Source organism: Plectropomus leopardus, chromosome 21 (genome assembly GCF_008729295.1).
Source record: "Plectropomus leopardus isolate mb chromosome 21, YSFRI_Pleo_2.0, whole genome shotgun sequence".
Taxonomy (NCBI): domain Eukaryota; kingdom Metazoa; phylum Chordata; class Actinopteri; order Perciformes; family Serranidae; genus Plectropomus; species Plectropomus leopardus.
Window position 1 is genome coordinate 6,265,726 of NC_056483.1, and position 27,283 is coordinate 6,293,008.

The 27,283-nt window shown below is 37.8% G+C and overlaps 1 protein-coding gene across 1 annotated transcript in view; it reads right to left on the minus strand.

Annotated features, from left to right (window-relative positions):
• Positions 1-2,720: 2,720 nt before the first annotated feature.
• The window catches only part of nrbp2b (nuclear receptor binding protein 2b), a 44,514-nt gene continuing 19,951 nt past the window's right edge, over positions 2,721-27,283 (minus strand). Inside the window, exons 2-18 of the mRNA XM_042510775.1 lie at positions 12,485-12,607; positions 11,565-11,666; positions 10,628-10,717; positions 9,764-9,804; positions 9,567-9,661; positions 9,425-9,448; positions 9,235-9,321; positions 8,245-8,300; positions 7,894-7,989; positions 7,488-7,620; positions 6,492-6,594; positions 6,355-6,405; positions 6,134-6,269; positions 5,098-5,151; positions 4,835-4,898; positions 3,840-3,895; positions 2,721-3,761 (exon numbers count right to left, since the gene is read on the minus strand). Of these exons, the coding sequence (XP_042366709.1) occupies positions 3,675-3,761; positions 3,840-3,895; positions 4,835-4,898; positions 5,098-5,151; positions 6,134-6,269; positions 6,355-6,405; positions 6,492-6,594; positions 7,488-7,620; positions 7,894-7,989; positions 8,245-8,300; positions 9,235-9,321; positions 9,425-9,448; positions 9,567-9,661; positions 9,764-9,804; positions 10,628-10,717; positions 11,565-11,666; positions 12,485-12,607 (1,398 nt within the window). The 3' untranslated portion in view covers positions 2,721-3,674. The remainder of the gene's footprint in view (positions 3,762-3,839; positions 3,896-4,834; positions 4,899-5,097; positions 5,152-6,133; positions 6,270-6,354; positions 6,406-6,491; positions 6,595-7,487; positions 7,621-7,893; positions 7,990-8,244; positions 8,301-9,234; positions 9,322-9,424; positions 9,449-9,566; positions 9,662-9,763; positions 9,805-10,627; positions 10,718-11,564; positions 11,667-12,484; positions 12,608-27,283) is intronic.

The window sequence follows — 27,283 nt, forward strand, 5'->3', positions numbered from 1 at the left end:
TTTCAGTTGTATTTCTATTGCAAATGTTATAATTACTGTAATTATTATATTTTTATCAAATCTTTTAAATGATTAATACATAAAAAGATCAATAACATCTTTTACTATTAGATTATAATACAACAACAACAATACTACTACTACTACTACTAATGATAATAATGATAATTACAAGTAGAAGTAGTAGAAGTGTACAATCTAAGCTTTTTTTTTTTCTTTCAGAAACATTGAAAATAAATTGGTAAGAAATGCTCCACAAATTGCAAGAAATTATTAGATTTAGAAAACTATTTCCAAAAACAGCTAGGGAAAAATATTTGGGGAAAACATAGAGTAAGCTAGTAAAAAAATAATAATAATAATAATAATTAGCACAATTACATATTTGAAATTATGTTAAAGAGCTATTGTAATTTTTAAGCTCTCTCTTTTTTCTTTTTTTTTTTTTTTTAAAAAAAGGTTTCAGGTAATTTTCTTGTTCTTTTTCTTTCTACTTTTAAGATAAGATCTTGCCCTTTTAAGGGAAAAAAAAAGCCGAGGTTTCGAAGGGTTATTACATACTGGGATATGCCTGAGTAGTGAACTCAGAACGACAAACGTTAAATCCTCGTCCAATAAAAATACATCCTAATAATTTCAGACACAACCAACATGTCACATATTGTTTATTGTAATGTATTTCATTGCAGTAGCTACAATATTGAACAAAGTTTTAAGTAGAACACATCCAAAGGCAAGTTTCATTCAACAGATTCACGGGAAAAGAAGTCATTTGACATAAAGTAAGACTGATATGGATGGTTTTTTTGTAATGTTTGCACAGTCTAAACATTCATTTTCTTGGTCATGTCCCCTCTGGAACTGAACTGTGACTGACAAAAGGCAAAATGCAAAGTTTCTGAATGGTCACAGGCTATTAAGACATGCAGCTTACTAGATCAAACGAGAGCAATAGTGGCACTGCTTTGCATTGAAATTTTGCCTAAAAGTAAACCCCTCTAATAGCCACAAACAAATATGTACAACACAGCCCGTTGTCGGTAAATGTTTGGGAGAATTCAGGGCTCCTGTCTTCAGAGACACACTGATAAGAAGGCTTGACACAAAGTAGATTAAGTATTGTAAGCAATGACTGTACAGCATGTTAATTGTTATGAAACCGCAACCTTACAGACCCGGGAAACGAATGAAGTTGGGCTAAATGAGTCTGACAAACAAGAGAAAACGGCTGAAGACCGATCAGACAATTCATTTTTTTTTTCTTTTTGCTGTCCAGTTTTGTAAAGGAGAAATCCACCCAAATGGTAGGCTTCTGTCACAGTGCCAAGTTTGGATTGTTGACAAGAAAATCTGGCAGAGCTGAAGGAGTGTATTTTCTATTTTGGTGTTTGTGTGGGCTGCAGTGCAATCGATCCCAAAGTTCACGCTGAAATTGTACTGAAATAAAAGTACAGTAGATCTGAAACTGGGAAATAAAAGCAAAATATTCCCCTTTTTTTATCATACATTGTTTTTTTTTGTCACCTTCAGCCCCTGGAAAATGCTAAAATCATACATTCTTAAAGATTTTTGGGTAGATTTTTCCTTTAAAACCCCTCGAGACAAATCAATTTCAGTGTTCGAAATGATCCTCAGATGGTTTTGGGATTTTCCGCAAAAATAAGTACAGCAGTAATATTTATCAATAATAATAAGATCACATCACCATCACTCACCCTCCTGTTTATAAAGAATTCTGACTTTACTTCACAAGCTTCCTGTGATGTATCCCGAATTTTTGTACACGAGCTGCAGCTCTTTCCAAACAAACACTGACTGCAGCGGAGAGCTTGATCACATGATCCATACGTTCAATTTACAAAGGCTGCAGCTCTTAAAGGAGCTGCCATTACTGGGTGTCCAGCTCATCTTTACATTCACACAGGCTGATTATGTGGACTCATGATCATGGTGAGACGAGACTGAACTCATGCATCTGGTGTTAAAATAAAAAGTCAGCCTGACAGCTTGTCAGATTCCAAATTGGAAGTTTGTGTTGGGTACAATGTATGGAAGTCAATGAGAGACATGAGTATTTGAATTTTAACAGCCACTGAACGCTTCAAACTTAAACACCACACAACATTTCCTGAAATAACAGAATTGAAATAGTTCACTTAAAATGTATCTGAATTAATTTGATCTTAATGTACTGTTTTAAAAATAAAATATGAATTTGAATTTTTTTTCAGTGGTCACAAATTCAGATTAAAAAAATGTCCTAATTATGGAATTTTTTTAATTAATAATTCTGGTTGCTCAAAATAGATTCAGATCCAATAATTCAAGTTGAAAGAATTTTTTTTTTTTTATTAATTATTTTTAAAGATTTGGGATGACCAAATTTGACCAAATCAAATCTGGTCAAATTAAGATCTAATAATTCAAATTGAAATAAATAAAAAAGAAGATGCTCAAATTCCATTGATAAAATTCAGATCTAATCATTTCAGTTAAAATAACCTAAAAAAAATTCATGAATCATTATATCTGAATTTCACCAATCAAATGTGAACTTGAATCTGTTTTTTATTTCCTGAGAATTGTATCTGAACCTTAAATATATATATATATATATATTATTATTTATTCATTTCAAAGGTCTGAATTCAAAACAAATTAATTAAGATACATGTTTCTTTAAAGTAAAATATTTCAGTTTGATGAATTCAGCGCTATTTAAATTTTAATATTAGAAATTCAGCGGCTGATAAAATTCATATACCTGTTCCTCAGTTGCCTCCATACGATGCCATTTCATTAGTCCAAAGTACATTGCCATATCAGGCACTTTGCAAGTCTTTGGCTTTCAGAACACTTTATCAGGGAAAACCCTTAAGAGCACAACAGGCTAAAAGAGAGGCATCATCTCACTGCTCGTCACTGTATGTAGGCATGGTGTGTTTTATCTCGGGGAGAAGGAGCCTTCGGCCGAGAGCGCAGGGAGGTGTGTTAACTGCACGTCATAAAAAGCAAAGCAAAAAAAAAAAAAAAAACAGGCTTGTGCAAAGCGTCTATCGTTCACAGTTAAACAGAAATAAATAAGTCGACTGGATGAGTATTAACAGTGCATGTTGGACGGAATATTAAATTCCTAAAACTGTAATAAACTGATGTTCTGGCTTGAAAGGGAGAGGGGCTTTAGTAAGTTACTTTGATTACAATTCAAAGTAAATAATCACCAATCAACATTTGGAGTGCAAACGAGGCTTATGAGCAATAAAACGTCCGTTTGGAAACATAGCTGCTGCGTTTTGTACGTGAAACATATCTGTTCTGAATAGTGGCATTATGGAAAAGTTGTCAGGATATCTTAAGGCGTGATAGCCCTTTTAGGCAGGGAGTTTGTCAATCTTCCACTGCTTTGTGGGATTGCTGAACACAGCCATGATGCCTCCGGCCCTCGAAACCAGAGGTGCCTTCGGTTCCTTGCTCAGCGCTGGCGTTTCCTCGTTCTCTCTGGGATGATTCACTGACTGTTGAGGCCCAGCATCCTTCTGTATTTGTCCCCTTTTTATCCCCAGCTGGGTCAGCTCCGTTCCCGGCTGTGTGATCCGCTGCCCTCTCCCTTTCTCGATCCGTGTGGTCTTCGCCCGGGCCCCTCTGCGTGGGCCAGCCGCTGTCGGGCCCCCTTCTCACTGTGTGCTCCCAGAGGCGAGCAATCGGACCCGGTGTCGGCTGATGGCGTCCTCCAGGAACCCTGCTACCTTCTCACTGTCCTCCTACACAGTTTAAAGACCACATATGAGTCCCTGTTTTGCATTTGCATTTATGAACAAATAATAAGATTTTATATCTACCTCATTTATGAAGGCGTAGTGAACAAGTTCACTGGCAAGGTCTTTAGAGGTGTCGGCTGAAAGATTCACATTAAATATATCGGTTACAGAAATCTGACATAAAATGAACCTACAGTGATTTTCTCTCTTTTTTTCTTATAGGCGAGAAATCCCATAAAAAGACCAAAACCAACAGTGAATTTATCAAACTGAAAATACTGTCTGTGTCCTTTTTTGTCCAACAACTATTTAAAAACACATCGCAAAAAACAGCTCAGATATCATAAAAATGTGCACCGAAGTTTAATTTAGAGTAAAACTGTCACTGAAAATTGTCCCCAACAAACGCACATTTACTCTTGTTTGAGAAACGTTTGCTAAAAACTAAAGTGTCCACCTGTTTTATGTAAATACTATTTATTTATGACCTGTTTACTGAGATAAAAAAACTTCAGTAAGAAAGGCTAGAGATGTTGGCTGTTAATGAGAGATATTTTGGTCTTTTCATGAAAATGTAGACCTAAAAAAAATGTAGAAATGTAGAATATTTCTCACCCGGTTACACTGAATTTATGAAAAGATTTTCTAGCATGCCTCCAGGGAACAAAGAATCCAAAAATGGCAAAAAGTCTCGATGAATTGATGTCATAGGGGTCTGTGTTCAACAACAGTAAAACCTTACCAGAACATCATTTACCCAGGCGTATTATCCCGTCATTCATCCCTCTGACTCTAATTCAGCAAGAATTTTCTCCTTTTTTGGATACTCTGTTTCCACAGAGGCATGCAAGAAAAGCAAAGATTTCTTTTTTCTGTTTTATATTATTTTTTATGGGGGATTTTCCCTTTATTTGATAGGACAGATAGTATGAAAGGGGGAGAGAGAGGGGATGACATGCAGCAAAAGGCCGAGGGTGAAATCAAACCCACGACCACTGCGGTATACTACTGTATATTCAGTATACAAATCATCATTTGGGAAGTATTTCTTTAAAGTACAGTTGTGTTCAACTTACTTGACAGGATGTCACAGCTAAGCTGCCTATGAAGTTTATCATCCATCTTCAGAAACAAAGAGAGCTGAGGAGAGATCGAAAAGTCAAATTTAAATCACGCTACATTTCTGTTTCACCTCAGTATCTGACTGAAGTTCTGAAATATATGCAGAGAGCACAAAATGTTACTGGCAAAAATACTTTAATATATATACTTGATTGTTAAGGAGCCCAACAAAAGGTTTTAAACTAAAATGGGCAAAGTACCTGTAACACTGACTCACATGAGTTTTGGTCCCTTCTTCATTTGACTCCAAATTACAGTGCATCTGAACGACCTACAGCAGCAACGACAAAAACAATCAGGGAGGAGTACGCAGACAAAATGGGGACAAAGCAAAAATATGTTTAAGGTTTTGGGTGAAAACTTCAGTGGCACATGATGTCGTTTTCCCAAATGTTTTTCTAATTCTTGAAATATTACAGAAAGCGGCATGTAAACATATTCCTCCACCATGGAAATGTTATCATCTCAAAAGGAGAAAAATGTCTCACACACTGCAGAGCTCCAGTTAATATATTACTATAATATCGTATATTATAGAAGTGACGTTTCGAGCAACACAGCTCGTTTTTTTATTGACCTTTCAGCTTATTTTTTACTCTTATTTTATTGTTTTTATTTATTTAATTACCTACCTTTTTATACCTATTTATTTGTATTTTTTTTCATTGATTTCTTTATCTTTTTATTTCATTTTTGATTGATCTATCTATTTATTTATTTTCCCTTTTCACATGATTGAAGGGTCTTCCTGTTCGTTTAGTTGAGTATTTTCTTTTGTATGTTCAATAAACCAGCAAAAACAGAATTATATTTTTATTAATTATTTATGAATCATTAGAGAGTTATACAAAAAAGGGAATTGCAACTGATTTTTCTTTTCAGACCTTAAATTACTCGACTGCAAGTTAACAAATATATTGTATAACCCATGATCAGAATCAGAAATACTTTCGTTATGGATCCCCAGGGGAAATTTGGGATACAGAAAATGATTTTTCTTTTGAAAGAAAAAATATAATAAAATAAGAATTTGAATTTTTAGCAGGATCAAGGAAAAAAAATGCTTAAACTATGTTTAAAAAATTACTCATAAATCCAACTTATACCTTGCAATAAGAAATATGTCTAAAATCAGCGTCTGATTAAGAGCCGTGTTGCTAGAAATGTCACTTGTTCTTTGGTGCATTAAATAAGTGATAACTGGAGCCCTGCAGTGTTTCTAAAATGTTTTTTTGTGTGTCTGAAAGTCTAACCTTCCTTGTTTCTGTCTCCTGCGGTTCAGGAGTCGGCGTCTTGACTGTCTCCACCTGCTCCTGAGACAAGGAGAGCGCCCGAGGGACGGGGTGAGGCCGAGACGAGGCGAAGTTCATCAAAGGGTAAATCCCATTCCTGAAGGAGACATAATGTTGAACTCCACGCTGCAGTAACAGAAATCACTGGTGCAAAACGAGCCAGAAACTGTAGTTCATCTTACTTAACATCCTCCAGGAACTTGTCCAGCTCCAGAGGGGACACGTGGGAATATCTGAAGACACACACAGAAGAGCAGAGTGAGTTTTGTGCTTCACAAAGACAAACAGCCAGAGACACGAGGTGCTTGTGCGTTTTTACTTGAGCTGAACGCCCTGTCTGTCTTCGTGTTTGATCTCCGCCATGACGGCGTTGGGGTCAAACGACTTGGTTTTCTCCTCCACGCAGTTTTCTGGGAGCAAGTCTGTAGATGCAAAACAAGTTTGGACATTAGTCAACTGATTTGTTACAAATACAGTTTTTGTTCTTAATATAAATATACTGTATATTTAGAATTGCAGTAAATATGTATTTTTCCAGACCTTGAAACACTTGATTGTTTGCTTAAGCTAGCAAATATATTGTATAACCCATGATCAAAATGAGACATATTTCATTTATTGATCCCCAGGGGGAAAATTGGGATACAGAAAAATATTTTTATTTTGAAAGAAAAAAAAATAATAATAATTTGAGAATACATATAAAATGTGTATTATGCTGCAATTTATACAATACACACATAAATAGAAAAAACAGAAATATGCACAAATACCTGGGTCACATTACAAAGGGTGTTAAATATAAATGCAAGAATAATTTAAGTAAGAACTGACTGAATCAAAAATACTTTAATTATTGATCCTGGGAGAAAATGTAGGATACAGAAATTATTTTTCAAGGAAAGGAAGAATTTGAAAATATGTTAAAGAAAGTGTTTTATCCCTGAATTTATATAATACATACACATAAATAGAAAATAAGAAATAAATAAGTACAAATACCTGCATCACATTATAAAAGGTTGTTAAATAGAAATGCAAGAATACTTTAAATAAGACCTGAATATTTCTGTTAAAAAGAATTTTGCAGAATAATTGCACAAAGTATTGTGCAGAAAAGAAGCAGGAGAAACTTGAAACAGGCTGCATGCACAGCTGTTGCATGCACATTTTTTGATAAACGTAACACCGGCTCCTCAACAGGACAAACATACTCAAATATCAGATCATATCGATCCGCTGCACGCAGGAAGACGTAAATATCGTGAGGAGACTCTGGTGTGGTGCGCTTGGCCTGTGGAGGTGAGAAACTCACACTGGTTGTTGATGAGGCAGTGGGCGGCGAGCAGTTTGAGGGAGTGCACCTCGAACAGGACTCGGTGGAACAGAAGGTCGTGTGCCGTAGGACGGAGCTTGGCTTCATGACGCAAACAGGACTGGGTGAACTCCTGCAGAGAGCAACGAGTCCAACACATAACAACATGAGCGTACAGTATGACCCAGTTTACCGAGCAGCGCTCTGCATTTTCTGGCGTGTTTTACTGAAACATTCAGTCTATAACTGTTCAAAGTCTCTGCATGTGGAAGGAAATAAACCGAGAAACATGGTGGTATGAGTGGGCGAGTGCTAATAGAGTAGCGTAGGACAATTTGTCCTCCTCTCAATGTTTCTTTGGTTGTACTGATGCATATTTAGGACATGAAGTATTTTTGAGACTCACTCTCATGAGAGGGTCTTCCAGAGATTGACCTGCATTGACGATGGCCTCCTTGGACACAGCAGTGTCTCCGTTGGCCTGGATCTCCAGCACTGCCATCTAGGGGTGCAAATAATGTGTTAACACACTCACATATTACAGCTTTTCTCGACTGCTAGAAATTAATTTATTGATAATCAATGTGCTAAAACGAATGAATGAATGCAAACCAAATTTGTATTTTTGGCCACTTTTAGTTTCGGCCTATGCATGAACTATTTGGAAAATGTAACTTTTTAATGGACAAATGTGACAAATCTGTTACACACACACACACACACACACAGAAGAATCTTATAGATACGTTTCTCTCACCTCTAGAGCACAGATGCCGAAGGAGAAAATGTCTATGGCATAATCATCTTCACTCGCTACAGAAAAAGACAAACAAACAAAAATGAAGGAGGTCAGACACATTGTTCATTTTAAGAAAAGCTTATCCCAAAATGGACATGCAGTCAGTCTGAGACTTACCTGGCACTAAAACTAACATTGAAAAATAGAAAACATTAAAAAACTACAATGTTGTTACCAATATTAACACCAGGTTAACTGTTTTTAGTAATACAAGTTGATAACAATGCATCTCGCTGTATTCTGCACAAACAGACACTGTAGCCACATGTCCACAGATAGATGTTGAACAGTACTCTAAAAATAATAAATACATTTTTAACTTCCCAGTGCATATGTTAACTAGCCAGTGCGATACACACGCAGGACCTACATGCACTAACATGAAAGTGCGTCCGGAAACTGCTCAGGACGCCATTACTCACTGCACCTTTACATGGCGAATAGTGGTTTGCTGCTATATCAATACTCTGAATGTTGTATGCAGAACCTTTGAATGTCTCCAGATAATTTGAGTGGAATAATATGAATGTTTTGTGTTTTTCACTGCAGCTCCAATAAATTCTGATACTCATTATTTCAATATTTTCCACCATAACTACAATTACAGTTATTTGATAACAAATTTCCCACAATTCTACACTCGGCTTTCAACAAAACATTTGCATTTTGCTGCACAGGTGGGGAAAGAGAATAACACGGAATTACAGGGGATAACTTGCAGTGGTTTTTCTGTGATTTTATTGACTTCAGTGGAGTTAAAAAAAAATTTTAAATTAAAAAAAATGATGACAATAATTGAAAAAATTAAAATTAAAATAATAATAAATGTTGTTAATAGAGCCATTTAAGTCACTTTAGACTATGGCGTTAATGACTAAATTTTCACTTTGGAGTGAATCATTCCATTAAAAACTGAGCCGCACACAAACTCAGCTGCATCCCACTTACATCCATATTCTGGTGCAAAGAAATGAAGATTCCTCTGCTCGTCGCGATGTTGCCTCGCTTTCCCGTGGACACTGGCATCTGGAAACACTGATCAGAGAAGAAACAAAAAGTACAGATACATTAGATGAAATCAATTAATATATATGACACAAATGAAAACATATCTGCTACAACATTATCTTTTCCTTACCATTAACAAACAGCCGATGCCACACTGCGGAAAGAAAATCAAGTGAAATATTTTTGTGGGATGAAATTCAAGCAATTAACAGTCTGAGGTTACAATATGTGTGCTGGTGGTTGCAACATAAAAAGCCCCGCTGGGAGCAGACCTGAGCCAATCTTGATGAGGCCATTATGCTGGATGAAGATGGTGTCGCACGTCAGGTTGCCATGGATTATTGGTGGGTCACAAGAGTGCAAATAACTGCAGGTTAAAAAAACAACAAAAGACATTCAATTAATGTTATAGCTATGATAATAAAAAAATCTCTCATGTTAAAATCCTGGAGAGGAAATCAGTCGGTACCTGAGAGCAGAGAGAATCTGGGTGCACCATCTCTTCCAGGCCTAAAATATAGTGAACCAGAGCAACATGAATCCTTTGAAAAAATCCTTTAAAATAATGTGAAAAAATAGCTGCAATAACATAATTTTATGAGGAATCAACTGGGTTTATTATTATGGTCATTAAGTATATAATACTTTAAAATTCCTCTTAAAATAATGCAGAAAATTTTGTTGGACCGATTTAATTTTTTACTAATAATCAAATTAAAAACATGTGTTCGTAATTATGGTAACAGTACATAACACTTTAAAATTCCTTTTAAATGATGTGAAAAACTTAATTTTCATGAGGAATCACCTTATGTGTGTTCATAAACATGGTAATTAAATACTTAATAAACATAATTATGAATGCAAAATTGTATAACCCATACAAGTTAATTTGTTCCAACTAAGATTTCCACATTATCTAAAAGAAATTGTATAATATACTTAATTACCATATTTATGAACGCACATTTTACATTAATCACTCATAAAAATAAAGTTACAATAACAATATTTAACTAACAATTTTTTTCACAATATTTAAAAGGAATTTTAAAGTGTCAAAGACACAAATATCTCCCTTTTTGTATGGATTTATTGTAGAAACAGCAAATGCAGAAGACAGACGAGAGAGAAGCAAGAGGACGGGATGCAGGTTTCAAACCGAAGATAAATGTCTGAGCAGACTGAGCCACCAGGGTGTCCTGTAAATCATCTGTAATCCTGCAGGAGATATGGATCTGAATATCGATTGGACTGCAGTGCTCGGAGTCACCACCAGGGGACGCACTGAGAGAGCTCACAGACAGAAAGTGTGTGAGCAGAAAACACTGACCTTCACATTCATGGTCTTGTGGTTCTTCTTAGTTTTCTTCAGAAACTGCTTGAGGCTCCCCGACGACATGTACTCTGTGATAAATATCACCTGTGGGCCACACAAGGACTTAATTTACAAGTGTGTGTGGGGAAGCTAGAGTTATGATGTCTGCCTCAGCCAACCCGTCAAGTTGCAGTTTCCAACATAATACATGTAGTGAAGACTCTGAAGGAATTTAATATAAAAGGTATCAAGTGTATTTTGTTAGCAAAATGGAAGGTGCATGCTGTTTTTATTCAGGGATGATTTCCACAGAGGACTGAGAGAGCCACACAGTGCCTTTAGGATTTCTCTGGCTGTTTTTGTGATTGTTGCAGCCTGAATTGCCTGATTTTCGCTGCAGCTTTTCTAAAAAGTTACAATACTTTAAGGGTGTTTTTTAAAGCATAAGAGTTTTTTTTTTTTTAAACATATTTATATTGTTTTTTTAAACACACAAACTGCCACACATCATAGCAAAAGGAAAACAGTATAATTAATGAGACAGATAACCGAAATCTGAAACCGGCATGCATTTACAATGACAATGAAAATCTTTGTCAATATTTAGAATTTAACACACAAACAGCACAAATTTTTTAAAACACCTTTATAGCAAATGTTTCATCAGACTGAAACTTTCCACATTAAATACTGCAAGTTCCCAGCAACCTTTTTTAATAAAGCCAAGTGAAAAATGTAATAAAATATGAATTAATTAAAACAGCTCCCTGAGGTTTTACAAAGTAAAAGTTCCTCCCACGCTGACACTTTCTTTGCACTTTTAACTAATTAGTAATAATTAAAATAAAATGCTGATACAGATAATTGGCAAAAGCAAAATATCAGTTTCAATCATCGGCCTGGTCAATAATCTGTTGTCACCAAATCAAATGAACGCACAGAAAGCTCTTACCCGCGCCTGGCTCTCCTTCATGTCCAGCCAGTACTTGTGGAACTTGACGATGTTGGGGTGTTCGACCTGCATCAGGTTCTCAAACATCAACTTAATCTTCTCCTGAAACACACACATCAGAGGTTGTTCACATCAAGTGAAAATGCCAAGAAAACGATTAACGAATGTTAATATTTGCTGCTTTTCACGGTCCTTCAGGTTAATGAATTGAATGCAGTTGTGTTTTAGATTCTTAGTTGGAAAAAAAAGCCATTTGAATGTTTAAACTTACAATTTTGGAATCTGTGAGAGGCATTTTTCATTATTTTGAGATTCATCAAAAACATGGCTTGGAAATAATCATCAATACCTGTAACTCAAGGTCCTTGTGAGAGTTCTGTTTGGAAAAAGTCATAACATTTTGTGACTCTAATTTAAAAATGTGTACAAAGGTTTTCAGGGATGGTTGAAATGCTGGAGGCGGTGTGGTTTAACAAAAATGGCAGAAAAAAATCAGATTTTGTTTTCAGACAAGAAATCAGCACTGAAATGTTTTGGGCCAAATCCCCATAAAAATATAAAATATAACATTTGGCCTCTGGCAAGAGAGCAATTACATAAATTGCTGCAGGCAAACCCTCTAACAAAGCAAAACTTGACTGCATTTTTTTTCAATTAAATAAATATGTGAAGAAATTGACCTTTATCGAAAGATTAGTGCTGTAAAATCACTGAAATGTAACCCATGTTACGTCACTGAAACATCTCTCTGCTGCTACAGTTTTGGTGCCTATGTCAACACACATTTAGCTTGAAAAGAGCGGCAAATTAGTTAGTTAAAGTCCTAATTACCAAATTTTAATCTCTCTAAAACCACAGTTTATTTAAAAAACAGAATAAATGCTGCCTGTCTTGGCTGTAGGGAATCAGAGCCGCAGTACCTCCTGTGCTTTGAAGACCTTCTTGTCAGAGAAGAGCACCTCGTTCCACACCACCTCCACGCCCTCCTCCGTGTCCATGGCCAGAGACGCACTTTCCACGCCTGGGACATTTCCTTGGCTCACCTGCGGGGGACAGACAGAGACACATGCAGGGCTTAGAAATTTGCTTGCAATTATTTAACCCTTAGGTCCCGCTCTGTGCACAAAATGCGCTTTTCAAAGTCAGGCTATAAATAATATGATGCATTAATATAATTTTCAACTTTCATTGGGTTCATATTTTAACCAACATCAGTCCTAATTATAAATATCAAATATTCATTAATTTTCAGAATTTTAACCCTTTAAATGCCAGGTTTTTGTCACGATGCCACTATGTTTTTAGTTGAAAAAAAAACACACAAAACATTTATTTTTTGATACAATATGCAAAGAATATATTTTTTAAAAATTATGATCACAGCCTGGGATATGTCCGTGATTTGCAGCATCGTTGACTGTGACAGTGCATCTAGTGGAGATAGCATTTATTTTCTCCATTTGCCAAATGTGGTGGAAAATAGTAAACATGATAAATTCCAAGGCAAAAGCCCAGAATGACACCCAGAAATAACACAATGCATGTTATTTATGGCTGTCGGATCAAAAGTTGCAGTTTGATTTAGTTTCAGTGGTGCATTTTTTTGTATTTAACAGTATGAATTTAACAGTTTTGTTCACACTGTATTTTAGACATATTGTAGGAGCTGAGCTGGAAATTCCAAGATTAAAACAAAAATACACAATCTTTCCTATATTTGTGCCGTATGCATGACCAAAGCCAAAATTATCAAAAAATTAAGAATGAAAAGCATGTAAAATAAACCAAACACTCTGGCATAAATCTGAGTCAGGTACAACCCCAGAAAATAAGGTCCAGACTGAAAAATACCTGCCTTTCCCTTTAACCCTTGAAAACCTGGATCGACATCAGTGTTGCTGTTTTTTAGTGGCCTTTCACAAGCTATTTGACCCTTTGAAACTTGAGCAAAATGGAGTAAAAAGGCAATGACTACATTACAAATTAGAAGAAAAAGGTGACAAAAATTACCTAAATATGTGTTTTTTCAGGGGAGGATAACCAGAAAATTATTTTAAAAATCAATAATGGCCAACAGAGTATATTTATAATTATAATTAATTTATATTTAAAATTATGTTCCAGAAATAAAAAAACAATAAAATATATAAAATAAATTTAAAGTAACTTTCTTGTTGTAGTTGTTGTTGCTTATTTTCAAGTAATTTTATTGTAACTTTTTTACAGATTTTTTTGCTAATTTTTGGGCCATGTCTTGTTAAGTTGCTCATTGCCTTCCTGCCATAATTTTGAACTAAATAAAACCAATGTGCTCAGGATTCAAAGGGGTTAAGTACAGATTTATTGCTATCCTAATTTTATACTACAAAAACTTAAAAACCTGCATCAACTTTTTCCACTTTCGGTGCAGCGGTGACAAGTAATCCTGTGAGCAAACAACTGCTTATTTACACATCCAGATACGGAGCAACATTAGCATTCATTTGGGGTCGTGTTTGTGTCCTTGGATCTGATCAATGCTCATCCAATATTCATTCTCACAGTTGATTGTGCCCTTAAACTCTGTGCTGTAAAAGCAAAGCAACAGTACAGAGCCCTCACTCAAAACAAACAAAGCATATCTGAAATGATTAGACGCCACCCTGCTGTGACTATAATATCTACTACAAGCTCCATGTAATCCTTTCACAGAGATCTGACTGTGGCAGCTCCATTATTATAAATTTGAGACTACTCTATGAGGCATAATTTTTATTTAAACGCTATCCTATTCAGTTTTCCATCCTTTAATGCATAAGAAGGCGTCTAGAGCGGAGACATGGACGATAATTCAATACACTGACGGCTATAACAGGACGATGAAGAGTATAGAGGGGCGATAGGATGAGCAGCAGGAGAGGGAAGCGATGGATTAGCAGGAGATGGAGAAGTGAGGGGACTTTGGGATGAGGGATTTAGAGAGATGACACACGGGCCACAAGATGGAGGAGGCTGCACAAGAGATCCAAGAATTATAAAGAAAAAAAACAAAAAAGGCAGCCGAGTGGAGTGAAGAGGCAGCGGCTGGGTCTGTAATCTGGCAGACGCAGACAGCCCGGGGGCTCCATGAGCGTTTATGCAACGGCAGCAAAGAGCTAAAGACGGCTCATGGCAGGATATTGCTGCCTCAGCTTGGGAGACCTGATGTAATTCCTGATACTTTGATGCAGCTGAAGTGAGTAAGTCAATTGCTAATAACTATGATGCGAGACCCTCCTTTCCTGCTAATCCTGTTTCTCGTGATATCACTGGAGAATAAACGTCATTTCAGAGTGGCAACATTTCAAAAGAGGCTGAAAAATGAAGCCAAAAAGGAAACGCTAAAAGCTGCAGTTCCTCCGATGTCCACTTGAGGCTGGCTCCAGAAACAAGTAAATCCCCATAAACCCCCATGTTAAAATGTCCAAGTTTACAGCAGAAATAAACACGTTTACAGCCTGGAGCAAAAACTGTATTTAACATTCATGACAACTGTACAGGGGGTGACATGTTATTTTAATAACTCGCCTCTTTACATTTTATTAGAGTTTTAAGTTAAGTATAATTAAGGTCATCATTCAGATCCGACCTTCGCCCTCCACAGCCAAAAACTCTGACTCAAGGTTTCAAAGTGGGCGTACACAAACACAAGGGGTGACATCACAGGTCAGTTATTTTTATCTGTGGTTAGTCTGTGGTCATTTCCAGAGAAAGGCGGTTTCTAACACTCATTTCAAGGATTTCAAAGATTCAGCAGGGTTTTTCCGACATAGATTCAAGAGGCGATCGTCTTAGTCAAATTTTGTCGGGCTCTCGACAAAACTCTGATATGAATCATAATAGAGAACACTTTTTTTTAAAGAGACATCAAACACGGTTGATTTCTGTCGTTTTTAACTACAATTTCAAAAAATCAAACAGACATTTGCAGAACATGACTGTCACATACGGAAAACAGCAAATAATTTCAAATAGTTAGTAAAATACTCAAAATAAATGACATAAAAAACACAGGCTGTCTACAACTGCTTTTGATTTTTTGTTTAACAACAGAAGGAGAACTACATTTGTTTTGATTATACTTTGACAGCAGAATGAAACTGTTCAAGATATTCGGTATATCGGTATTTGTGATCATATTCTCAAAATAGAACATCAATAATTGTAATTTTTCCAATCATACAGAGGTCCTAAAATACTCTGCTTGTAAAAAGTGTTTGCTTGAGCTAGTTGAGGCACCGTACACATGAACGTGCGTGCGTATAAAAGGGATAATACCACCTCTGCCTCATTTTGAGCCAGAAAAAAACCTGCTTAGCTATGAAAGGTGGTTTTTTTTGCACACATCACTAGATTGAGGTCTATGTCGCAGGAAATCTTTATCAACCCTGACCTCTCACCGCTTTGACGTTTCCTGTCGAGGATCAATAAAGCATTAGCTCCACAGTTATAAAGAGCAAGGGATAATTGATATTGGTATTGATAGCCCCCAAACTGTAAACTATATATTACGAGGGAACATCTGTCACCAGGCTGCAGGGAAATGACACGATGAGCAGCTTGATAGGGGGGTGCTGCCACTGGAGCACTATTATTTGGGCTTCTCTCTCCACCTAAATTACTACTTACGGCTCCTAAATGCTAACCATTGATATGTTCTACAGAGCGGCTCTTGTACCACGCTTCATGACATCATCATCTCACACACATGAACAGTCAAAAAGCGTCTTTCTGAGTCGACGGGAGGAGGGCTGTGAACCAACCAAACAGGCAGAAGACAAACAGCAATCACAGCGACCACAAAAGCTGCTATAAATATTCTGATTTTGCATTTCAGGCGCCGCAGATGTTTTCACAAGCCACAAGAGAAAGAAACGCTCCAAGAAATGTTTGTTGGCCGCTGCGGTTTGTTTAATGCTCAACCTGCAGCGCCGCGTAAAGCTTCGCAGGCGACAGTGGGCGGCACAGACATGACATATAATCTCTAACTCTACAAGAGATGATAATCTGATTACAGAGCACAATCCTCTGACCGGCTGACACAAGAGGGAATTCCTTCAATAAGCTTTTAGGAAGGAGTCATGTCAGCTTCCCTCTGGCGTCGGGGCCTGTTTATTTACTCTGGATGTTGAGAAACACAAGGTCCCCTGTCCCAGCGTCTCACGTCCCGAGGGTTTAACAGGGTCTGTAACTTGGTCATGGTAGCGTGAGACTCGTAAACAGCACACTGGATGCTCGGCAGTGATTGGCTGCCGGAAGGGAGGTGGGTTTAGGGTGTGGAGAGGGATTTAAGGGATCGTGTGTTCATGTCAAAACAACTTCCATCCTGATGTTTGTTAACTCAACATCTGAGCTGGGTAAAACTGGATCTTGAGGAGTGTCACAGTAACCGCTCATTAGCTCACCGCACATTTCTCACTATGGCTGTACCCAGCTGCTTGAAGCTTCATTCATAACACTGACATCTGAATTTTAACCCTATGAAGCCTGAGCAAATTGGCTTGATTTTGTTCAAAAACACAGAGAGAAAGCAATCAGGGTTCCTACAGCTTAAATTAAAGTTAAATTTAAGATTTTTTAATGCCATTTGGAATTAAATTTAAGAACAATTTCACCATAACAAAAATTTAAGAAAAAAACCAACACAAACCCACATGAATTACTTAGTCCTAATGTTTATGGTAACGTAAATGTACTTTTTTGGTCAAGTTAGAAAGTTGGATGATCTACTTAAAAACAGAAAAAAACTTTCTTAAGTTGAACACATGAAAAACATACATTATTATAAAAGTATCTCATTGATCTGACTAGAAAAAAAGAAGTATTTCAAAGATTTGGGAGTACAACAGGGCTGCATCTAACGATTATTTTCAACATCGATTAATCTGGCAATTATTTTTTTGATCAATTGTTTGGTCTATAAAATGGCAGAAAATCTCAGAATCTGAGGTGATGTCTTTAAATGTTTTGCTTTCTCAACCCAAAACCCTGAGATATTCAGTTTGATATGACATAAAACAGAGATAAACAAGAAACATCCACATTTCAGCTGAAAACACCATTTTTTCCTTAAGATCACTTTAACTTTAGTTGATTTTTTTTGCAGACTAATTGACTAGAAAACCAATCGTTGCAGCTCCAGTGTACAATTTTCAAACCTATGCCATATACTTGTAGTTGCCCCACGCTGCATGTAATGCAGAATAATAAAGCAGTCAGTTGTTTTAAGAAGGTGTTTGAAGCTGTTTGTCGTGCTGTTGAATTATGATTGTGTTGAACGGTTTACTTTCTCCACCTCATTTATATCAATGAAGTTAAACTTGAAAGTGACTGTTTACACTGTTGACAGACACACCCTGCCGTCTCTGCAGAGCTGAACTGGTTTACGTTACAACCACGCTGCAAATCTCATGTTGGCTGGTTCATTTGCAGCGACAGTTTCATTACCCAGAATCAGAGTGGGGCGCTTTTTTACATTTGACACAAGGCCGGAGAATTATTTCAAAATGACACAAGGTGCATGATGAGAGGAGGATTAGCAGAGATGTAGAATAAAGGACTGAACTTGAGTACAGCAGCTCTTTCAGCGAAACCTCCCTGCAGAGACATCGTATATGAAAGAGTGTCTTTGTCTGAGACTGTGTGGGTCCCGGCTTTACGGCGACAAAGAGCTTTGTCTCCTAGACTTCAGCATCTCCACTCTTCCTACACCTCATACCTCGCCGATGAGCTGATACACCGCACCACATTAATATTTAATAAGTCGATTTTGTACCGGCTACACCCAAGTAATCTGCATCGCTGTGTACTAGATACTCGCTACAGTAGGTGTCTGTACTGTATGTAAATGAGCTCAGGCTTCGGTTTGTCGCTTTGTGCTTTCTCTCTCTTCACTGGCATCAAAGACGAGCGGCAGCATCAAAGAGTTGCACTGAAATGTGGAAATGCAAAAATCAAAGACTCTGCATAACGTGGAAGTGAGAATAAAGGAGAGAGTTGCACTCCCCTCAGTTAAAACAGGGTGTTGGGTATTCTAAATAAAAAACAAATACTAAATATTACTATAAACTAAAAACCAGATAATAGCGAGTACAGGTATTGAGATGATTAGGCTCTGATTTAACTTCTGTTTTCTGCAGTTTGAAAAAATGATTAGGCCTGTCACAATAACTACTTTTGGTGGACAATGTATTGCCCTAGAAATAACTGTGATAAATTATATTATTGCCATGTTAATACCATTTAATGCCTAATAATGTGTATGCAACCTCTCAAAGAGCAATGAACTTTTAATTCTTAAAAAATTTTAATATCTCAAATGCATAAAACAAATAAATGTGCATGTAGTGGGGAGGCGAGCCCCGCCCATGGTCACACAGAGAGCAGACGGGAGGATAAAAGCAACCTGACATGAAGTGACAGTGAACGGTCCAGTCGCCCGAGGAAAATGTTGGCATTGTGCATTTCTGCGAACCACGGATATCTTAAATTTTTACTTTTCATACTAGTGCTGCACATTATATCGACAGTAGAAAGGTATCACTTTACCTTATTTTCAGTGTGGGTACTTTAATAGCTGCCATGTTTCCCATGAGTCAGCAATGCTTCCACCGTCTGCAGGCACAGTCGGAAAGGCATGGTTGCAAGTGCACCCGCCCATACCTTCAGCAGCAATACAGTGATATTTAGGCAAGTGTCTTATTAAAGTCAAAATTTGGGTATTGTGACAACAGTATTTTATACGTATCAAATCAACATTTCTAAAGTGATGAGTTATTTGAGTTGACTTTGTCATTGGGAGGTGGAGGGGATGGTGGATGGCATGACATTTAAAGGTGAGACGCCTGCAGATCACTGTTTCAACAACAAAAACTGTTGTGATTTAGCAACCTGTCACATTTTTTCCTACGACTTTTTAGCCACTTTTGTCGCAACACATCACTGTTTTGCCAAATAAAGCCACAAAAAGCCAAAGTTTTCACAGAGGCATCGCTGCCTTTACCACTGGAATACTGTCGGGAAAAGGGGTTGTTTTTTACAGACATTGCTGTGTTTCCTACCAGAAAAATGCAACCAAAAGCAGTTGTTTTTTTTATGAGACGTTGCTGCATTTCCTATTGAGATATTGCAATGAAAAGTGCTTTTTTTAGGGCAGCCTCTGACTCAGTGAGTAGAGCATCTGCTCCATGTAGCCGGTGTCCTTTTTCTGACCTGTGGCCCTTTGTATAGCTGCACTATAATAAATGTAATAAAAGCCCCAAAAAATAATCTTTAAAAGAAAGTGTTTGTTTTTACTGAGACATTGCTGTGTTTGACAAAAATGTGATGCATGTGTGGATTGCAGAAATGTACAATGCCAACATTTTTCCTGGTGGAAAACCCTGCTGTTTATTCTGGCATCATGTTGGCCAAAATATTGATGACATTCTTATGTAAACAAATGCATATAAAAAAGGGAATTATCCTCTGATATATGGACCTGTCCTTAAGAATAATTGCTGATCTCGATAAACCAATAATGTAATTATCCTGACAGGCCGAAAAATGATTCTTTTACCATTAATGTATCCTTAGCTACGTCCCTTTTTCAATCAGATACATTACAAATGCGCTAATGAGCAAACACCACAGCAATCCAGACTTTACACTGAGCCACCATCCAGACCTCCTGCTGCTCGATGAGCCGCCTCGCGCTCCTTGTTTCTGCACGGTCAGTGTCGGGACCTCGAGCCACTGACCGTCTGCTGACCTTCACCAGCCGCTCTCCAGCCCGCCTCCGCACCTCCCTCTCTCTGTCGCCCCCAGGATGTCACATGTGCAGCGCACAATCAGGTCAGCGTCTCGGAGAGTGTGTGTGTGAGTGTGTCTGCTCAGCATGACGAATATCGTGATGGCACCAGCAGCGACAAGTCAAGCAGGGGACGGGAAATGTGCAACTCAAACCTCTACATTCACAGCTAGATGACAGCGTATGTTCTGCTTCAGGGATTTTAAATCATCTGACAAAAATCGTGCCAACTTGTCTGGAGCATTTTCGCAGATTAATGCCCCTCACGGGCCACATTATCTAAATCAAACCGCTGGCGGGATCTCGACTTTGCACAGCGTTAAAAGGTTCGACCACAGTCAAAGGACACACAAGGTCACGCAGGCTCATGAGCTGATATTAGAAGGATCAGTCACCCATCACGTCTCACTTTGTCATTTTTCTCATGGAGCAGTTAAAGCTCCCTGCTAGGAGGAATGTAGGACGGTGAGAGCAGATGGATACAGAGGGGAGAGCTGCTGCGAAACAAACACAAAACAGGACACGACATGGCCACATGGAAAGTTATTCAGCCGCTTTTCTAAAGGAAGCTCTGCCTATAATTCAAAATCAGAAAAGAAGAATTTTATGTCCTGCTGTGCTGTAAAAAAAACTGTGACCATTTTAATAAAGAGGCTTAGATAAAATCTATTTATTCCTGCTCATAAAAAACTCTTCAACAAAGAGTCAGCCTTCAAAAAACCCAAAACTAGGACATCATAAACACAAAAGATTAGAAAATGTTTGTTTTCTGCAGGTGTTGCGTCCTTCAAACTCAGCATTTAGTTCAGTAATTCAGAGTATTGTCTGTGTCTGTGTTTCAGTCTGTACCAGGGCTCCAAGATTACACTCGCCCCGCTGTCCTCGCTCCCATTGTTACAGGGACAAAGCTGCAGATTTACAGAGCCAGCGGGAGAGAGATGGCAAAAACACAACTGCATTCAAGAAGTCAGAAGCTGCTCTGACCGGGACTGGATAAGCACGGGAGGTGTTGAGCAGCCTCGTTACATAAAGCTTCAACAGAAACGAGGCTTTAGTCTCTACCTGCAGGACAGCTGCAGGTGAGCGTGTCTGACTGTCTGTTAATGATATATACGCTACACATGTGCCTGCATGTGTTTGCGTATGTGTGAAGAAGAGTTGTTTTAACAGCAATTTACACCGAAAGTCAGATGTGTTAATTAGAAATGACTGAGTCTGGGGTTTCAATAGCACTTTATCAAATCCAAGCCCTAAAAATAGCCATAATAATCAAGCTGTCAGCAAAATTTAAGCAACAATATATGTGTAACTATTTAAACTGACGATGATGTTCCAACAGAGTAACTGAGATTCAGTATTAATACTAAAACACTTCTGAATCTTTTGAAATATGCAGAACTTCTTCATGCATATGTGTGAAATGTTCTATTTGCTTAAAAAATGTCTCCAGTTTAGATATCAAAATATAAACGCTGAAGAATGTGTAAGTTTTTGACAAAAACTTTTCATATTGGACATACTTATACTCCGATACACGCTTTTCAGAGAGCAATGCATATTTGCTCTTCAGCTTAATTGCTGCTTAAATGTTTTATGCATTATATTTTGCTAATTAAACACTTTGAGGGGATAAAACATCAGTTGAGGGATTTGTTTGACTCAACTTAAAAAATCTGGGCATTTAACCAACTCTAAAATGTATGCAATTTTTTTTACAAAAAAGCGATTAATCGTTTAATCAATAATTTTTCAGAAAGATGTTCAATTTCCAATCCTATAAAAAAGAGAAAATCAGCAGATCATTCACGACTTCAGTGATTAATCAACTGCTGTCATCTTTCTGTTGTTTGACAAACTGATTAATCACTGATTAATTGATCATGATCAGCTAATCAGACTTGAGTCAGAGCATCACTCTGATGAATCTGTGCACTCTGCTGTGAACTCTGAGCGTAACTTTGTCCTTGTCAAACTCATGAACCTTCCCGGAGCCAGCGAGTCAGCGAGCTGAAAAGCCCCACTGCCCTTTAAAAACACACACCCATCTGCTTCAACCAATCACATATTCCTCCGTTTCCAGAGGAAAGAAACAGCACAAGGTCGGATTTTATCTGCATAACTACTGCGTGTGTTTACTCATTTTCCTTCTCAACGTCTAAAGACGGAGAAGATAAGAACTGACATTTGTAGCCTTAACAGAGTGAAAACAGTACAGAAAGATTAACTTTCATGTCTTGGACAAACCTCACATTGTTCGGACTAAAAGAAAGTTCACAAAATAGACATTTAATAGCACAGAGCAGGCATTTATACATTTATATTGTTGTCATGTTTCATTTGTCTGTTGATGGAGCATTTTCTGTGATACGCCCGTGAAGCAGCCTTTTGGCTCAGAGACACCACGATCATGAGCTGACAGTGTGGAGAGAATAGCAAAGGCAGAAATAACACCCTGCCTTATCAAACCTCAGCACCCACCTGGCTCTCCTCTAACATGAGAGGTTAAAACTGCATAATGCAGCAGCACAAATCACTATCAGGCTCTGTTATCACCACGGTAGTCTGTTCTGCTTTTTTCCCCTCAAACAATCACTGGAAGTTATCGCAGCATTGCAGTCATTTATCAACCATCTAATCTGTTTTTGTTTCTGATGAAAATGTGCTGATTTTACAGGACGAGTATGAGAGAGAGAGAACGGCACGCGACAAAAGTCCAGAGCCAAACTCACAATGTCATAACCACGAGTGACGCACCAAAGCTTAATAAATGAGTAAAGCGAAAACATTGTCACAAAGTGACATCAGCTGGAAAAAAACATTTCCAGGGATTCATTTCACATGCCTTTAGCTCATTATTTGAACCTTGAGCCACATTTAATATGAACATTCAACACTGTAGCATTATATGACGAAAAGTCAGAAAAAGCAGAATAGGTCCCCTTAAATTATGTCTATTTCAGGTGGGAATTATTCAAATCGTGTCAAATATTTATGCTTCATTTCACATTAATCCTTCAAATAATTTAAGCTTCATTTGATAAAATTCTAATTTGTTTTAAAAAGAGACATTTTATGCCTGAATAAAATGTTAAATTAGATGTCGGGGGGGAATATTTTATACCCTGTGGTGATGCTTTCTTTTCCTTTAAAGGAGAATTGTCATTTTAAATAAATCACAGATCTTGGATGAAGTCCTATAAAGCAACTCGCTCTACAGTCATCACATAAAATCAGATTGTGCAGGGAGGAAAATATAAATCTCTTAGATTACCACCTGAAGCACGTTGTAATTCTTGTTTTTATTGTGTTAGAAAACATTTCGAGGTCAACACTGCTGTGGCGAATTGATCAGACATGCTGAAACAGTCTCACAGTAAGATTTTATCTCACTATCTCTACGGCAGCAAGAAACAACAGGCAGGACAATTCCTCACATAACCTCACAGCTATTACCTTGATTCACTAATTTTACAGCTCCTGTAGAGTTAGAGGTTCAGGCTGAGTCATAATTGTAGAAACTCTGTATGAATCATCAACGGCTCCTCTCTCTTCTGTCAGGGACTGATTGATTACTGTTTGGCGCACTCACAATTCATGTCACATTCACTCGGTACGAAACGAAGCTTCTCATCGAATAACACAAACATCCCACTTATAAACTTCTGAGTGACGTCTCCTTTTCCAGCGTCTGTTTTGAACAGGAAGATGTTCTTTAAACGCTGGCCCGGTCCCAGTGTCCGGCCTGCAGACTCACTGACTCTGACTAGTCCGGTACAGCTCCAGGCTTTTTCCCACGGTGAGAAAAAACAAGTTATAAATGGCTCTCTTGCAGACTTTTTCAGCTCTTAATGCAGACTTTCCATCAGTCTGCGGTCGCTGGTGGAATTTAACTAAGTGCATTTGCTTAAGAGGTGCACTAAAAGTACATTTTAGGTGTTTGCACTCAGTTAAGGTTGCCATGTTTTGCTGCAATCTTATGATGCTGGAATAATCTGGGAAAACTCTGTGACAACTGTGAAAGTTGATTTGGCACATGACTTGCCAACTTTGACGTCATATAAACTAGGGGTGTAACAATTCATCGTTCTGCATCAATATCGATTAAATACGCAACAATCACACATCATTGGCGCAGAATGAAAACCCTGATCCATATCATCCTCGTGCAGATGCGCCTTTAATTTGAAATTCTATGTCATCGTCACACAGCGCCAGGCAGATGATGGCAAGCAGGCGAGAGAAAGATGATGAGGAGAACGTTATCTACACGGGGATAAATCACCAGTGTAGAGATGTTTTGATTTCAGAGATTTCGGGTTGACATACAGAGCAAGTTATTTATGTAAACAAAGTCTTACTCAGGAAAACACAACGTACATGCCGGGTATCTCACTTTGCTAACTTCTTGCAAAAGTACCATTAGCTGCTCTATTTTGAAAATGTTGAACTTAAAAAAACGTGCTGCCTGCTTTTCTGTCGAGAGATGCAGTGACTTAAACCAGTGGTGAATAAAAGAGAGCATAAATAAATGTAAACTGGTTAAGTTATGAGTAGAGGGAAAGTTCGCTAGCCTCTAAGCTTGTTTATGCAATGTAAAATGCCATAGGCTTACGCTAATAACTTTAGCATGTTGTAATGGGGGGGTGGTGACTTACAAAAGACAGTTGTTTTCTGAGTTTTATACTGATAGAGGAGCAGCTGCTGCGAGTGAAAGCAAACTTTTAGACTCTGCTTCTTCTGTCTGTGCTCTGCGGTTTGAGACGGTGGCGCAATGCATAGCGGAACAGTATATATATTTTAATAATAAACTCTCCAGCTCCAAAAAAAGAAAATAAATACGTGGCGGCAGATGTTTTAATCATTACAGTCTGCCACAAATAAGTGAATGTGCAGAAAACCCTAACTTGAATACAAAATTTCTACTTGTCCATCACATCGCTTACTGGGAAGACGTTCTGGGGTGAGCCGAAAGATACGAATAAGTGTGTTTGGAATTTTAGGTTTTGATTGTTGCTGAAGTCGGAGGCCTTAAATGAGATTTTGATTGACAGGATCTCAAATACGGTAAAATAGTAAATGGACTGCACTTGTATAGCGCTTTTCACATCTTCTGACACCACTATGTTAATTTGACAGAAGAAAGAAACGTTTATGCTGCACTCATTAAATTTGAGCCGTGTACTTCACTGGCCACAGAAATGCCTGTTAAATCACAATGTGCTGTTTCATTCCTTCATTGAAAATTTGCAGCCCTGGCAGCTTCTTGCACTCTGGCACTTGATGACGTCAACTAAATTTTGTGGGGTTTTCAGGGCTTGGGTCTGGGATGGACATTAAAACTGTGCTGCAGATTCATGAAGGATTCAAACCCCGAGCTGAGCCTCCATTTTGATTACAATCACTTAGTTTACCCACAAACCCACTCGCTCAATCGTCCTGTTATTTTGGCACCAAAACACGACTTTGAAAGAGAAGGTTTACAAAACAGGATTCAAGTGTTTTGCAATTGGTCACTTTTTTTAGTCCAGCTCTTGGAATAGAAGCAGCGGTTCTAACCCGGCTGCAAAAAGACGACTGTTTGTTTTGACCTGAAACTGGCCGCTTTCCTGTCTCCCGAAAAACATGTGCAGCTGAGTGCGTTCTTGGAGAAGCACTACAGGGTCTGGCAGCCCGAGTCTTAAAGCTCTCCATAAAGTGGGGTAATTTCTGCCCACTGGATTACCCAATTCATGCTTGTATAAATCCACACACACTGCTTGCTTCAGTGCTACTACAAAACCAGCGGAAGAGCGATATGTTGTGTGAGCTGCTCCTCCCTCACTTCTGCATCTCTGCACTGCAAAATCTGACAAGTTGAGGTTACTTAAAATAATCTTGAAAATTGATTGCCTTGAAAAATGCAAGTAAATATAAGTATTTATCATACTTTTTGTTTACTTTAAGTGTTAAGTCTACTTGAAATGTAGCTTTTTTTACTTAACTTTTTGAAGTTGCAGCAACTTGAAAATGAAAAGTGAAATTACTGCGTTCTTTCTTGTGTGTTAGCAACTTCACTAAATCAAGTTATTTGGCAAATGTGCTTGTTTTTTTTGGGTTTTTTTTTTCAAAAACATGGGAGGAGGGCAACAAGCAACTTATCAAGAACTGGCAAAAAAAAAAATGTACATGAAAATAAGAATACACAATGATAAAGTTAGTTGATTTGTGAGTTCTGCTTTCAAAACATGTTTAAGAAAATACAAATATGACTAGTTTGCAACCAGCATAATACTGTGGCTCAGTAATCCTGGTTTAATGAAGTTCCTAAAACTTAGAGAGATAGATTTAATTAAACTTGACATTTTTTTAAGTTGCAAGAACTTTACAAAATTAAGCAAACATAACAAAATTTTAAGTAAACTTAACAACTAGATAGAAAGTGAACAAAAAATAACATTGATAGTTCTATTTACTCACATTTTTTGTAGGCAGTGGGTCGATTTTTTTAAAGTAAAATCAACTTGTCAGATTTTACAGTGCAGAAAGGGTTATTGCAGTACAGCTTTCCAACAAGCAAGAGGGGTGACTCGGGGTAAAAGCTCAAAAGACTTGGCAAACAGTGCAAAGGCTTATTGAGTATTTGCCACAGTAGCCAGACTGCTAAAAGCTTGGTTCGAGCAGCGGTGTGCTCGTGCATGTTGGGGACTAACATTAGCTCGTAACACTCCCATTACTGAAGGCAAGAAAACAACATTGTCGAGCAGAAGAAACCACTTAAGAGGGGCGTGAGTGGGAGTTTCCCTTGTTGCTTTTATAGGCCTCAATTAGTCAAGTGGCTGATACTGAGCTTGTTAAAGAAGCCTCATGTGGAGAAAAGGAAAGCAGATATGAACACGATGACGGAGCAGAAAGAGTCGTGTTTATCGTTGGGAGA